The sequence below is a fragment of the Eschrichtius robustus genome, chromosome 3 (genome assembly GCF_028021215.1).
Source record: "Eschrichtius robustus isolate mEscRob2 chromosome 3, mEscRob2.pri, whole genome shotgun sequence".
NCBI classification, from domain to species: Eukaryota; Metazoa; Chordata; class Mammalia; order Artiodactyla; family Eschrichtiidae; genus Eschrichtius; species Eschrichtius robustus.
In genome coordinates this window covers 94923477-94937873 of record NC_090826.1, presented here as the reverse complement: position 1 = coordinate 94937873, position 14397 = coordinate 94923477, and the positions used below count along the sequence as shown (strand labels likewise).

Genomic DNA, 14397 nt, shown 5'->3' with positions numbered 1-14397 from the left:
TATGGCTTTTTAGTGGGTTTTTTCTTAGGGTACATTTCACAATTTTTTTTTAGTTTTTGACACTTTTGTCTGCCAAAATTTCAGAAATATAGTAAATATAAACAATCTTGTGTGCATTGGAAAAACCATCAAATATAAAAGAGGCCTTTGTCATATATTTTGATGACTCGATGCAATTATAAACCTTTACAAAGTGAAGACAAATTTAATTTCAAAGATCCTAGATCAAGATGCAAGTTTTTTTTAGAGTTATTCAGAATTCTAAGCTTACGACAGCCACTTACCTACAGGTGAACTGTACCAGGAATGTGAGTTTCATACAGCCTGCTGAAAAACCTCGTGTTTACTGTTTATACATTGGACAAAAGTTAAAGACCCTGTTCTCTTTTGACTGAGAAATGGTAAAAGCACACGGTTTATGGTTTTGTTCCTCTGTGTGTGTGCATGAATATTTTGGAATTCACTGTCATGACCATTCAGTACAACCAAATGCAGTTACGTTTGGCAAATTTTCAAGGTGTTCACCGGTAGAAAAATGTGTTTCTTACCTTACTCAACATATAAGAAGCAATTAACAATGAAAAAAATGTGTGTACTAGCAAGAAAGCATTGAGATAAAGAAATGGACTGTCTGCAATGCAATTAATTCCTATTCAGGTGAAACGTATGAGAGTCTGTTACTTGGGGCTTAGCGAACTTGCATAAATATAAATAAGGAAGATGGTGGGATTATACGCAGAACCAGGTATTTCTATTTTAATGACGTGAATAGGCCAAGCAAAAAAATGAAAATTTAGGAGTGAAGAAACTGAGATAAATCAAAAAGCAATACTGTAGAAAAAACAAAAAATAGGGATTTTTTGGGCATTTACCAAGTGCTTTCACATACGTTCATTCTTTGATCCTTGTAACACCCTGGTGAGGCCTGTGTGGCAGATCTTGTCCTCATCCTTATCATTGAGCCTTGCCTGCAGATTTTTATAGCAGCGCTGGGAAGAGAATGAGCTCTTCTGATGCCACATCCCTGCTGTCTGACACTGCCTTTTTCTGTTTTCCAGCAACTAACACTGATGTATATCTAACTGATGACACGGGTTACAGTGTGGCTGCAGCTATGATCAGAGATCAATTCCTTACCAAAGGCCAATTTCAGACAGGTTCTTTGTCGTGGTCTTCTCTCCTTTTCTGGTCCTTTGGTTCCTTTTCACGTACTCACAAAAAGTGAAGAATAAAAAAAAAAAAAAAGAAGCCGGTCAGAATAATTCCTAAAGTCGTGCTTGCTAAAAGCTATCCATCCAGTCAGTAAATTAATTTGCATATTCACCTGTATTCCCATAATTCATGGCCACCCTGTACACATCTCACCGCCGCCCCCCCCCCCCCCGACGCCCTCCGTGGCAGACTGTGTATTTCTGACAGTGAGAGAGTGACTGGCCAGGGTGACAGTTGCTCTGGCCCTTACCCCTGTGTGATAAATCGCTTAGTAATCTCCACAGCACCATCATGCATACATTGAAAGTGTTTAGGGCACTGTAACTTGGGAGAACTTCCAATCTTTCATAAATAACCATTAATCTGTCCCTTTCACATTCAGCTTTCCACATCTGTTTCAAATTGTTCAGTGCTATTCCAGGAGTGCATTAAAGCTCCAATCCAGGTGGTATTAAGGAGATAAATGAGCCACAGGGAAAAGACACTCTGTATTTTTCTTAAAGCAATTTTTTCTCCTTTGTACAAAGTTAGGAGCCAAGCAATTTACGATTAAGATTTTTGGAGGATATTTTCTATCATTTTCAGCCATCCTTGTTTATGAGTTTAAAAATGCAGTTTTAGCTCTGCCATTCTAGCATACATTAATGCTTTTCTCCATATAGGTAGATTATAAATATCATTTCTACCAGCATTTCTAAGTAGTTTTAATTCATTATGATTGCCTGTAGTTTCCTATTGAAGACAAATGAAAAATTGTTATAACCAAAGGTCAGTTAGGAATAAATGTCTGAATATGCATTTATATTTGTGACATTCAGGAATTTCAGAGATAGTTGTCAATTTTCAGCTTGATCCATTTTTATACAGGAAGCAATTTGCTTTTCAGGAAAAAAGGGATTATTTTATGAATTATAATTTAATATTGTTTTATGTCTGCACCAATTTATTTAATGAAAGCTATAAAGGTGCATCTTTTCTTACCATATACAGCCCATTACCTATTCTCTCAGGTACTTTCCAAAGAGAATATTTTCATAAGAATGACCCAAACTGTATTGTTAGATTTACAGAAGTCCCATCACATAATGTAGAGAATGCCCTGTAGACTAAATGCATATAAAGGTAGCACTGTATAGTACATCAGATGACACATAACTGTAAATGTTTTCAAGTTGACCTTGAAGATGTTAAGGGACTCACAAAAACAAACATCAGACAGGAGCATAACGAAAAGGAGACTCCCTATCTCTGGCATTTGTAATAGGCACAAAAGGAATGACAAGTTGATTATCTGACCCGGAATAAAATGCCCACACAGGAAAAGTAAAGAAAAAGGAAATTCAGCTACATGTCTCTTATCAAGGTTAGTAAAAATTTCATAAATAGATCATCACATAAAGTGCACAAAATCATTGCCTTTGAAAATGGTTGACTTCATAGCTACAGTCTGCAGTCCCATCCATGCGTAGGGGATTGATAGCTGCTCCGCCCATTAGTATTAATGAATGATCAATGCACAGCGCACACACAACCACCAGGGAACCAAAGACACCCCACCCACACACTACTTTGTTTCTTAATCTTCCAAATGTTGTAGGATGGCTACTGCCTTATCAGTGGAAAATCATTAAGTACAGCACATATTATCTCCCATAGCTGAAACTGACATCTCATAGAAATTAGTGAGGAAATGTAACTTTATTCATCTATCTATCTGTTAAGATATGTTAAATTCTCTCTCACCTCTTTGTCGTCTAAGGGATGCCTGTGACCATTAAGGAAATGTAGCCTGCACTGCTAGGGCATTTCATTAAGGAAAAAATTCGGAATGACATTAGTAGTCTGCTTAGTGAGAAAAATTCCTCTCCTGGGAGTTCTCCAATAGTGTTAAATGCACTGTCACAGAATATCACTGCTTTTCCCGAACTCTGCATTCAGTAGAGTAAGACCTTTTGTTCTTTTTCTGATGAAGAATAGGAATTGACAGTTCACCGTTCTTATAATTGCCAAAGTTTTCCAATTTGTTGATACATCTTCAAATGTAGGTTTTAAAAAACCATTATAAAGCTCTTGCTTAGGCCTTTCCCCTGAAAAACAGACTTACCTCCTTTGGTGTACTCTCAGAGGTCTTATTTTACTTTAAAACAATCACCCTTATCCTTTTTACTTATGAGCCTCGGTCAGTACATGGTTCCCACCTGCACACCCTCATATTTTCTCCTCAGGTAGCATCGCGGTGCATTTATATTTATATAAGGGTCTAGCTAGTCATATAGTCCCCAAATATTATCCTTACTTACTTGTATCTCAGTGTCATGCTTAAAATAAAGCACCAAAAAGCACTCAGTAAATACAGTTGAATGAAAGGAACATTTCATTCAAACCTTATAGTTACTGTGCTGCCATCACACTCCAGTGTCTGATTCTCCTCCCTCCTGGTGGTTCCTTCCTGCCTTCTAATTAGACTAATTTCTCTAAGTGCTGTTTTCTTCTGTCTACATTTCCTTCCGCAACGTTCTTGCTCCTATGATTTCAAGTTTCCCCTCTATATGACTGCCATCTAAATCTGTGTTATCTGGACGGATTACATATCACCTCCATCCTTGACTTTTCCCCCAATCTTTAACTCCCATAGTCTTCTCTTCCCGTATCTAATCCATAGGCAGGTCCCAAACACTGTAGTTAAATGATGTCTCTAGCACCTGTTTCCCCTCCTTCAGGCCTCCTTCCCTTTCTATGACACCATTTCTTTAATGTTATTCTCACCTACAAAGTCATGCCCATCTATAAGCCAGCTTGCATACTGATGCCAGGTTAGTTCTTCTAAAATATAATATAACCCCTTTATTGAAACCCCATGGCCAGTGATAAATTCGGATATCACTGTCAAACTGGTTCCTTAGTACCTTTTAGCTTTCTTTCTACTGTCCCCCTTTATGAGTCTTACGCTGTAGCGAGAAGCAGTGCAAAGCTCTGAAGTTAGAACATTTGAATTTGAATTCTGGTTCTGTCACTTACTGGCTCTGTGATCATGGGCAAATCATTTAACTCCTCTATGTCTCATTTTTCTCACCTTTAAAATAGGGACAGTAGTTGGGCCTACCACAAGGGATTATTGTAAGGACTAAATGAAACACTCAGGGCAGTGTCTAGCGTACAGTTAGGGGTACAATAAGTGTTACTCATTATTAGACCCCACTTAAAGGGAACGATTTGCATTTCCCGTGCACATCCTGTAATTCCCTAGCCCCATGCCTTTCTCATGACGTATTTTGTTTTCAGAATGTTCTCCATTTCCATCTCTATTTGTTTAAACCCTGCACATTTTACATTCATGTGCCCCCTCTTCCATGTAGCTTTCAGGCAAACCCCCAATACTCAGTTTAGCTTTTGAATTTCCATAGCATCTCCTGTACCTCTTTCAGTATTTAGCCCTTTCTACTTTGTATTATAATTAGGTGTATACATATCTTCTGAAAATATAGGGGGAAACAAGAACTGTTTTATAAATTTTTGCATTTTTCTCAGTATCTAACCAAACATGAGATACTGTGTTTGTTGACTAAATGAATGAATACCCGACTTGTTCACTTACCTTTTCCCTAATATGCAAATGCAACGTGGTTTGAGAACCTGGCCAAAATTATTATCTTCTCCTTGCTTGGTGATGTAATTGATCTCCCTCTATCCTAACCCCAACCTTTCCTCTTCTCTTTTTTCCCCCCTTTTCCCCATACCTCTGACTCTTCCCCCTTTTCTGCTCCACTTACCTTCTCTCTCTCCCACTCTCCCCTCCCCCGTCTTCCCTTTTCTTCTCGTCTTCCTCCTCATCCTTGTCTTGAATTCTAGACTCCCACTTCTTAAAATTTCCTCCACAAACTCATAGCCAAGATCTGTGGGAACAAAGCAATACTACTTCAAGAGGGAGATGTTTTCTGATCGTTTTTTGTTACTCTCTTTGTCAGAAATAATGGAGCATGTAGCATCCAATTATAATGCAACTTATTCATCTGAGCTACTGAGAAGCAAGCAATGGTTAAATAGCAAATAAAAACAAGCCCAATATCTGGACAAGGAGAAATAATCTCCAAGAACTTTTTAATTACATGTTCTTATTGTTGCAGTATGTTTTGAGTACAGTTTGTCTTTATAGAAAAAGGGAAACAATTGTGTCATGAGATTGTTTTAAAGAGGAATTTGACTAAAGGTCTCCAAGAATAAATTATTTTCTTACTGTTAATTTCTTCCCTCTTTTCTCATTTACAATGGCGTTTTGAGTCCAAATCCTTTCCTCCAACATCTTAACTGTCCCCTTCCCTTAATCAATATCCTGTTTCTTTCTCCTAAATTTGAAAATCATCTAAAATGTCATATTATGCTCTGTTTTCCATTTCCACATGTCTTGAAATGTCTCATCCTGTTGGAGGAACATTCTCATGAGTTCTGTTAGGGATACCAATATCCTAATTAATTATGAGCTTACACAAAACCAATGTGATCTACCTGTATTTATGAAGATAAATTTGAAAGATAGTGTATGCTATTATCTCTATTATAGGATTGAGGGGTGTGAAGTTAGCAAAATTGAATGGTAGATTGGAAAGTCAAACTTGAATCCTTATTTTATAATCGTGATCTGAAGCCATATGTAAAGTTTGACAATTTTAAAACCTTTCTGCTTATGCTTCCCTTCCTGAGCCATAGTCAGTTAATGCTTAGGACTGGATACAATATGGAAGTAATTTTGAGGATCCCAACCGACAACATTATGCATCTACTGCTATGGGATCATCATTATAGTAAATTTGTTCTCAACACTGGCATCTTTTTTTCTAATTTAGGGTAGAAATTTAACATCTGGAGAGGTTGGATTTTTTCCGAGTGATGCTGTCAAGCCTTGCCCATGTGTGAGTATTTTATTTCTTTCTACTTTGTTTTTTGATGCTGTAATGAATTGTCAAGAAAGTACAAAGGATACTGGTCTGGCCCCTCATTAATTCTATTAATATTTTCTTATTAATAACATATTCCAAAATTATGATGATTCCATTGTCAGAAAATATTTTTAAATGTTAAGGGAATACATGCAACAGGAAAATTTTACTTAGTAGAATTTACAAAATTAACATTTTTATAAGGTTTTAGAAGGAATAAACTAAAGCTACTGATCAGATGTATTGTACAAACTTCCCTTTTCCCTCTGAGGTAAGAATGGTATGATCTAATATATTTCCAGTCACTTTGGGTTACAGAGAGATTGCACTTCAACTAGTGTGTTTGAAAGCCTGCTAGAAAGCATGAACGTCTGCAGATTCTTCAGTCAAATCTCTTAATATATTTTTCTGTGCTTTAGTTTGTCATAAGTTTATTTAGTGTCATAATGACATTTTCTGAAAACATCAAATACATTAGGCAGATACAAGAAGAATGAATATTTACCCAAATATTATTATGGATGAATATAACATAAAATGTACTCTCTGGTGCTTTATGAAATTTATAAATTTCTGTTTAGGGTGATGTTATTTTATCATTGTAATTTGGTGTTTGGGGTAGATTTTTCTATGACACTTTTCAAGTTCTTAACTCTAATTAAATGAAATTATTTTACTAATACAATGGAGTTATTGGTTTGGGGGAAAAAAAACCTTCTTGAACTATCTTGCTTGCCTTATTTCAGTCCTTCCCAGTTTTCTAAACTGAACATTCTTTTTAATATTATAAATGGGAATGTCTGCCATCCTTAACCTCAGATGTAGTCTGAAGAATAATTTACCCCACTCATTCAAGCTTAATTAATTTCAAAAGCAAAAGGGAATCAAAAAAAAAAAAAAAAAGCTCTTGCTATTTCTGTTGGTTCTATGATCTAATGCCACATATTATTCAGGTTATGTTGTAATCTTGAAAAAAATCATTGAAATTTCATACAACTCTCATTTAATTAGATAAGCAAAAATGATTCTTTAGCTAGTTTTCTGTCATTTATATGAATAAGATTAAGGCTTCCTATGCTTGAAGAACTGAGATTTATATGTAGGCACATAGCAGAAAATTAACATTAAGATTTCGGGAACCTAGCACAGGGAGCTCAGCTTGGTGTTCTGTGATGACCTAGATGGGTAGGGTGGAGGGGTGGGGGAGGGAGGCCCAAGAGTGAGGGGATATATGTACACATATAGCTGATTCACTTCATTGTACAGCAGAAATTAACAACACTGTAAAGCAATTATACTCCAATAAAAAGAAACTATTAAGCATTTCATGTACCATGTACTGTTTTCTTTTCACAGCTCCTTGAATATAGCATAGAATGAGCATTTGAAGTTTTATTTTAGGAATAGTCTGGCACATAGTAGGTATTTAATAAATTTTTGTTGTATGAATGAGCAAAGAAGTGAAAAAGCAAACAAAAGTTCCTAACTAAATGTAGGTAATTAACAATGGCAGATATTAATTAAATCAGCTTAGAGGATCATATTGAATGATATTTGGCGATCTGGTTAGTTACTAGAAAAAGAAATGTGCTTACAATTTTAGCTGATAAAGAGCTGTAGAGGAACACATAATTATGGGTAGGACTACCAACTAAATATGATTGTTTTTATAGCTTAAAGTTAATAAATAGCTATTAAAATTTTACTGCTTTACTTAATGAAATTATAGATTCATTTGTTGGTTGTAGGTTAAGTTAGGTGAATGAAGCTAAGTAGAAGGAGGAAAAACACAGGAGGAACATAAAAGAGACAATTTCATTTCTGGCAATATGGTTACTGGAGAGAAAGCCTAGAGCTACAGCACAGTGCAAACTTGGGTGTCTCTCTGTGAATTGCAGAGCCCTCAGTGGGTGAACAAGAAGAAAACTATCCCAAAGGAGAAGATATGCCTATCTTTGTCTTGGATCTTGGTGGGGAACAGAAAAAAAAGTCTCTCTCCCCTAAGAATTCTTAACTTTAGATCCAAAAACCACCCACATGGGGGGCTGGAATTCATACTAGCTTTGTGACCTAAATAATACTAAGCTAGAAACATAGTAGAACATACATATCAATAATTACCTTAAACATAAATGAATTAAATGTTGCAAACAAAAGACATAGACTGGCTGAATGGATACAGAAACAAGACCCATATATATGCTGTCTACAACAGAACCACTTCAGATCTAGGGGACACATACAGACTGAAAGTGAGGGGATTGAAAAAGGTATTCCATGGAAATGGAAATCAAAAGAAAGCTGGAGTAGCAATACTCATATAAGACAAAATAGACTTTAAAATAAAGACTATTACAAGAGACAAAGAAGGAACACTACATAATGAGCAAGGATCAATCCAAGAAGAAGATATAACAATTATAAATATATATATACCCAATATATGAGGCAAATATTAATAGCTATAAAAGGAGAAATCAACAGTAACACAATAATAGGGGAGGACTTTAACACCCCACTTTCATCAATGGACAGATCATTCAGACAGAAAATCAATAAGGAAACACAGGTCTTAAATGACACATTAGATCAGATGGACTTAATTGATATTTATAGAGCATTCCATCCAAAAGCAGCAGAATACACATTCTTCTCAAGTGCACATGGAACATTCTCCAGGATTGATCACCTGCTGGGCCACAAAGTGAGCCTCAGTAAATTTAAGAAAATTGAAATCACATCAAGCATCTTTTCCAACCACAACGCTATGAGATTAGAAATCAACTACAAGGAAAAAAACTGTAAAAAATACACAAACACGTGGAAGCTAAGCAATATGCTACTAAACAACCAATGGATCACTGAAGAAATCAGAGAGGAAATCAAAAAATACTAAGAGACAGATGAAAATGAAAGCATGATGATCCAAAACCTATGGGACACAGCAAAAGCAGTTCTAAGAGGGAAGTTTATAGCAATACAGTCTTACCTCAGGAAACAAGGAAAATCTCAAATAAACACCCTAAGCTTACACCTAAAGCAACTAGGGAGAGAAGAACAAACAAAACCCAAAGTTCGTAGAAGGAAAGAAATCCTAAAGATCAGAGCAGAAATAAATGCAATAGAGATGAAGAAAACAATAGTAAAGATCAATGAAGCTATAAGCTGATTCTGTGCAAAGTTAAACAAAACAGATAAACCTTTAGCAAGACTCATCAAGAAAAAAAGGGAAGGGGCTCAGATCAATAAAATTACAAATGAAAAAGAAGTTACAACTGACACCACAGAAATACAAACATCATGAGAGACTACTATAAGCAACTATATGCCAATAAAACGGATAACCTAGAAGAAATAGACAAATCCTTAGAAAGCTACAATCTCCCAAGACTGAACCACGAGGAAATAGAAAATATGAAAAGACCAGTGTGGATGCCTTCTGCATAATAAAGGCCATAAATGACAAACCTACAGCTAGCATCATTACTCAATGAGGAAAAGCTGAAAGCATTCCCTCTAAGATAAGGAACAAGACAAGGATATCCACTCTTGCCACTTTTATTCAACATAGTTTTGGAAATCCTAGCCACAGCAATGAGAGAGGAAAAAAAAATAAAATGAATCCAGATTGGAAAGGAAGAAGTAAAACTGTCACTGTTTGCAGATGGCATCATACTATACATGGAAAATCCTAAAGATGCTACCAGAGAACTACTAGAACTCATCAATGAATTCGGTAAAGTTGCAGGATACAAAATTAATACACAGAAATCTGTTGCATTTCTATACACTAACAACGAAATATCAGAAAGAGAAATTAAAGAAACAATGCCATTTACCATCACATCAAAACGAATAAAATACATAGGAGGCAAAAGACCTGTACTCTGAAAACTATAAGACACTGATGAAAGAAATCAAAGATGACACAAACAGATGGAGAGACATACCATGTTCTTGGATTGGAAGAATCAGTGTTGTCAAAATGACTGTACTACCCAAGGCAATCCACAGATTCAGTGCAATCCCTATCAAATTACCAATGGCATTTTTCACAGAACTAGAACAAAAACTTTTAAATTTGTATGGAGATACAAAAGACCCCAAATAGCCAAAGCAATCTTGAGAAGAAAAACGGAGCTGGAGGAATCAGGCTCCCTAACTTCAGACTATACTATAAAGCTACAGTCATCAAAAGAGTATGGTACTAGCACAAAAACAGAAATATAGATCAGTGGAACAGTATAGAAAGCCCAGAAGTAAACCCACATTCCTGTGGTCAATTAGTCTATGACAAAGGAGGTAAGACCATACAGTGGAGAAAAGACAGTCTCTTCAATAAATAGTGCTGGGATAACTGGACAGCTACATGTAAAACAATGAAATTAGAATATTCTTTAACACCATTTACAAAAATAAGCTCAAAATGGATCAAAGACCTAAATGTAATACCGGATAGTATAAAACTCTTAGAGGAAAATTCAGGCAGAACACTCTTTGACATAAATTGCAGCAATATCTTTTTCAATCCATCTCTTAGAGTAATAGAAATAAAACCAAAAATAAACAAATGTGACCTAGTTAAACTCAAAATCTTCTGCACAGCAAAGGAAACCATAAGCAAAACAAAAAGACAACCCACAGAATGGGAGAAAATATTTGCAAATGATGCAACCGATAAGGGATTAGTCTCCAAAATAAACACTTTATGCAGCTCAATAAAAAAAAGAAACAACCAAATCACCCAATCAAAAAATGGGCAGAAGACCTAAATAGACATTTCTCCAAAGAAGATACACAGATGGCCAAGAGGTACATCCAAAGATGCTCAACATCACTAATTATTAGAGAAATGCAAATCAAAACTACAATGAGACATCACCTCACACCAGTCAGAATGGCCATCATCAAAAAGTCTACAAACAATAAATGCTGGAAAGGGTGTGGAGAAAAGGGAACCCTCCTACGCTCTTGGTGGGAATGTAAATTGGTACAGCCACTATGGAGAACAGTATGGAGGTTCCTTAAAAAGCTAGAAATAGAGCTACCATATGATCCAGCAATCCCACTCCTGAGCACATATCCAGAGAAAACCATGGTTCAAAAGGATACATGCACCCCAGTATTCATGGTAGCAATATTTACAATAGGCAAGACATGGAGGCAACCTAAATGTCCACTGACAGATGAATGGATAAAGAAGGTGTGGTATATAAATACAATGGAATATTACTCAGCCGTTAAAAACAATGAAATAATGCCATTTGCAGTAACATGGATGGACCTGGAGATTGTCACACTAAGTGAAGTAAGACAGAGAAAGACAAACATCATATGATATCGCTTATATGTGGAATCTAAAAAAAATGATACAAATGAACTTATTTACAAAACAGAAGCAGTCTCACAGACGTAGAGAATGAATTTATGGTTACCCGGGGGAGGGGTGGGGGGGAGGCATAGATTGGGAGTTTGGAATTGACATTTACACACTGCTATATTTAAAACAGAAAACCAACATGGACCTACTGTATAACATAGGGAACTCTGCTCAACATTCTGTAATAACCTAAATGGGAAAAGAACTTGTGTATGTATAACTGAATCACTCTGCTGTACACCTGAAACTAATGCAACATTGTTAGTCAACAATACTCCAATATAAAATAAAATTTTTAAAAAGAAACATAGTATAAAATGATTCCACATTGATTGTGTTCCCAATTCAAGTACAGATTCTCTCTAGATTGGCACCTCAAAGGATTTCTACTGATAAAGTCCCAGGGATTATAAATTCACAATTTGGAATAATTATATTTATGAGGAAACAAACCCACCTTAAGTAAAAGTCAGCAGAGACAATAAAATGCAGAATTAGACCCACAAAGACAACAGATAGTGGAATTATCAGATACTAAGTCCAAAATTGTATGTTTAATATGGTTGAAGAAATAAAAGGGGGAATAAAAGTCTAAAAGGAAAACAAGTCACTCTTGTTTGGGCATATTTCAAAAAGAATCAGATATAGTAGTTGAAATGAGAAACTTAATGGAAACATTACATGATGTATGAGACCCAGTTGGGCAGAAAATTGGAAGAAAAATCTGAATAAATTTCTCAGTGAATAGTCCAGAAAGATTAAGAGATAGAGAATGGATGATAAAGTTCAAATACATCTATTGAAAGAGAGAATATAGATAATTGTGGGAAAGCAATGTTCAAATGATGGCTGAGAATTTTCCAGAATTTATGATAAAACTAATCTTAATAGTCAAGAAGAGTATATTAAACTTAATCAATACCTAGATACATTTTAGTGAAACTGCAGAACATCAAAGACAAAGAGAAAATATTAAAACCAACCTGAGAGAAAATACAGATTACCTATAAAGGGTTGATGATTAGACATATAGCTAACAACAGCAATAATGGAAACAATAGGAGTTTCCACTTCTGGTCATTGTCAAGTAGCTCCTATTGGACCAAGCCTCCCACAGAAAATAACTACAAACTCTGGACAAAATATTTTTTACAAAAACAACTATCTGAACATACTGGCTAGGAGAGGACTTGACATTCAGAAGAAGGATGATACTTGGTGAGTTTCCTGGCTTTAAGGCTAGCTTAAGGATAGACCCTGGGCTGCACCATGCAGGGTGGCTGAAATTCAGATAGAAACCTCACAGTATTACTGGCTTGAAGAGCAGAATATGGAGTTTGAAGCAAACACAATCTGGAAAGGGAGATAAGAAATCTTAGAAAGGAAAGAAGAGTGAGGGAGAACCTCAGATTCTGTGTATAAACATTGCCTCAGTCTCTGAGTGGTGCAGACTTCAAGTAGCTCAGCTTAGGCTAAAAGAACTTAATGAAGTATTCAGTTGCCCCTTACCACAGGGAAGACAGAGTTTGCAGTTGGGGTTCAAACAAGTTAACTGCCCGCTCTAAGAAAAACCACACTCTTTGTAGGAGCATAACTGAATCCAGGGCCTCTACGGCATATCATTCAAATCGTCCAAGAGGCCATCTAAAATCACTCAGTATACAAAGAAACAGGAAAACGTGAACTACACTCAAAAGAAAAGACAATTAAAGGATAACAACCCTCAGCTGTCCCAAATGATAGAATTTGCAAGAAAGGATTTTTAAAGTAGCTATTGTAACTGTGCTCAAGGACATAAATAAAGGAAAATACAGTTGACCCTTGAAACATGCAGGGATTAGGGCGCTGACCCTCCAAGCAGTGGAAAATTCACCTATAACTTATAGTCACCCCTCTATATTCACAGTTCCTCCATATCTGTGGTTTCACATCCATAGATTCAATCAAATGCAGATTGTGTAGTATTGTAGTATTTACTATTGAAAAAAATCCACGTATAAGTGGACCCATGCAATTCAAACCCGTTTTGTTCAAGGGTTAACTGTATGTTTATACTGAATGGACAGGAAACGTCAGCAGAGAAATAAGAACTATAAAAAAGAACTGAATGGGAATTCTATACAATGAAATTTCAATAGTTGAAGCAGTAAGAATAATATACTCAAAGTTTTGAAAGAAAATTAGAAATATATCTTTCCTCAATGAGGATGAAATAATGACATTTCTAGCCTAACAAACACAGAAAGTTCACTTCTGTCTCATCTAGCTTTTATAAAATGTACTTGGGAAGAAGCATGTATCTTATATGTAATTTTATATGTATGCTATATTCTCAATGAAATTTTTTTAAAATGCTACATCCACAGCAGAAGTCTTAACAATGTAAACAGCCTATGATGAAGGCAGAAAAAGGCATTAGGGAAAAACTGTCAAAGATGAGAACAAAATTATTTATAGCCTTATATATGAGATATTCCTCCAAACGAGGGCCCAAAGTACACATGATAGAAATGAGGAGGGCTCATGTCAGATGGAAAAGGACAGGATCCTACTCTGATGATGGGGGTCACAGCTGAGAAGACAGTCCTGGCTCATCACACATCAGAATGTACCGAAGAGAGAAAAAGCTTCAGAAGGACACATCAGGATGGAACAGCCTCAGATCTCTGTTCTACTTTAGAATTTTATGTCACCCTTCACTTTTGTGGATCCTTCCCAGCTGAGAAAATCCACAGTCAAGATATGCTGAAGCTCTTTACCTGCTCTGTCCTCTTTCTCTCTCTTTGTTGTTGTTCTCCAGGAAGAGAGAGATAGGTTTAGGAATAAGCATACATTTGAAGAATACAGAGAGGTAGAGGGAAGGAGGAAAAA

The 14397-nt window shown here is 36.0% G+C and overlaps 1 protein-coding gene across 1 annotated transcript in view; it reads left to right on the top strand.

Moving 5' to 3' along the window:
- The window catches only part of VAV3 (vav guanine nucleotide exchange factor 3), a 386424-nt gene that overhangs the window by 328571 nt on the left and 43456 nt on the right, over positions 1 to 14397 (top strand). The window contains exon 21 of the mRNA XM_068540417.1: positions 6054 to 6119. Within this exon, the coding sequence (XP_068396518.1) occupies positions 6054 to 6119 (66 nt within the window). The remainder of the gene's footprint in view (positions 1 to 6053; positions 6120 to 14397) is intronic.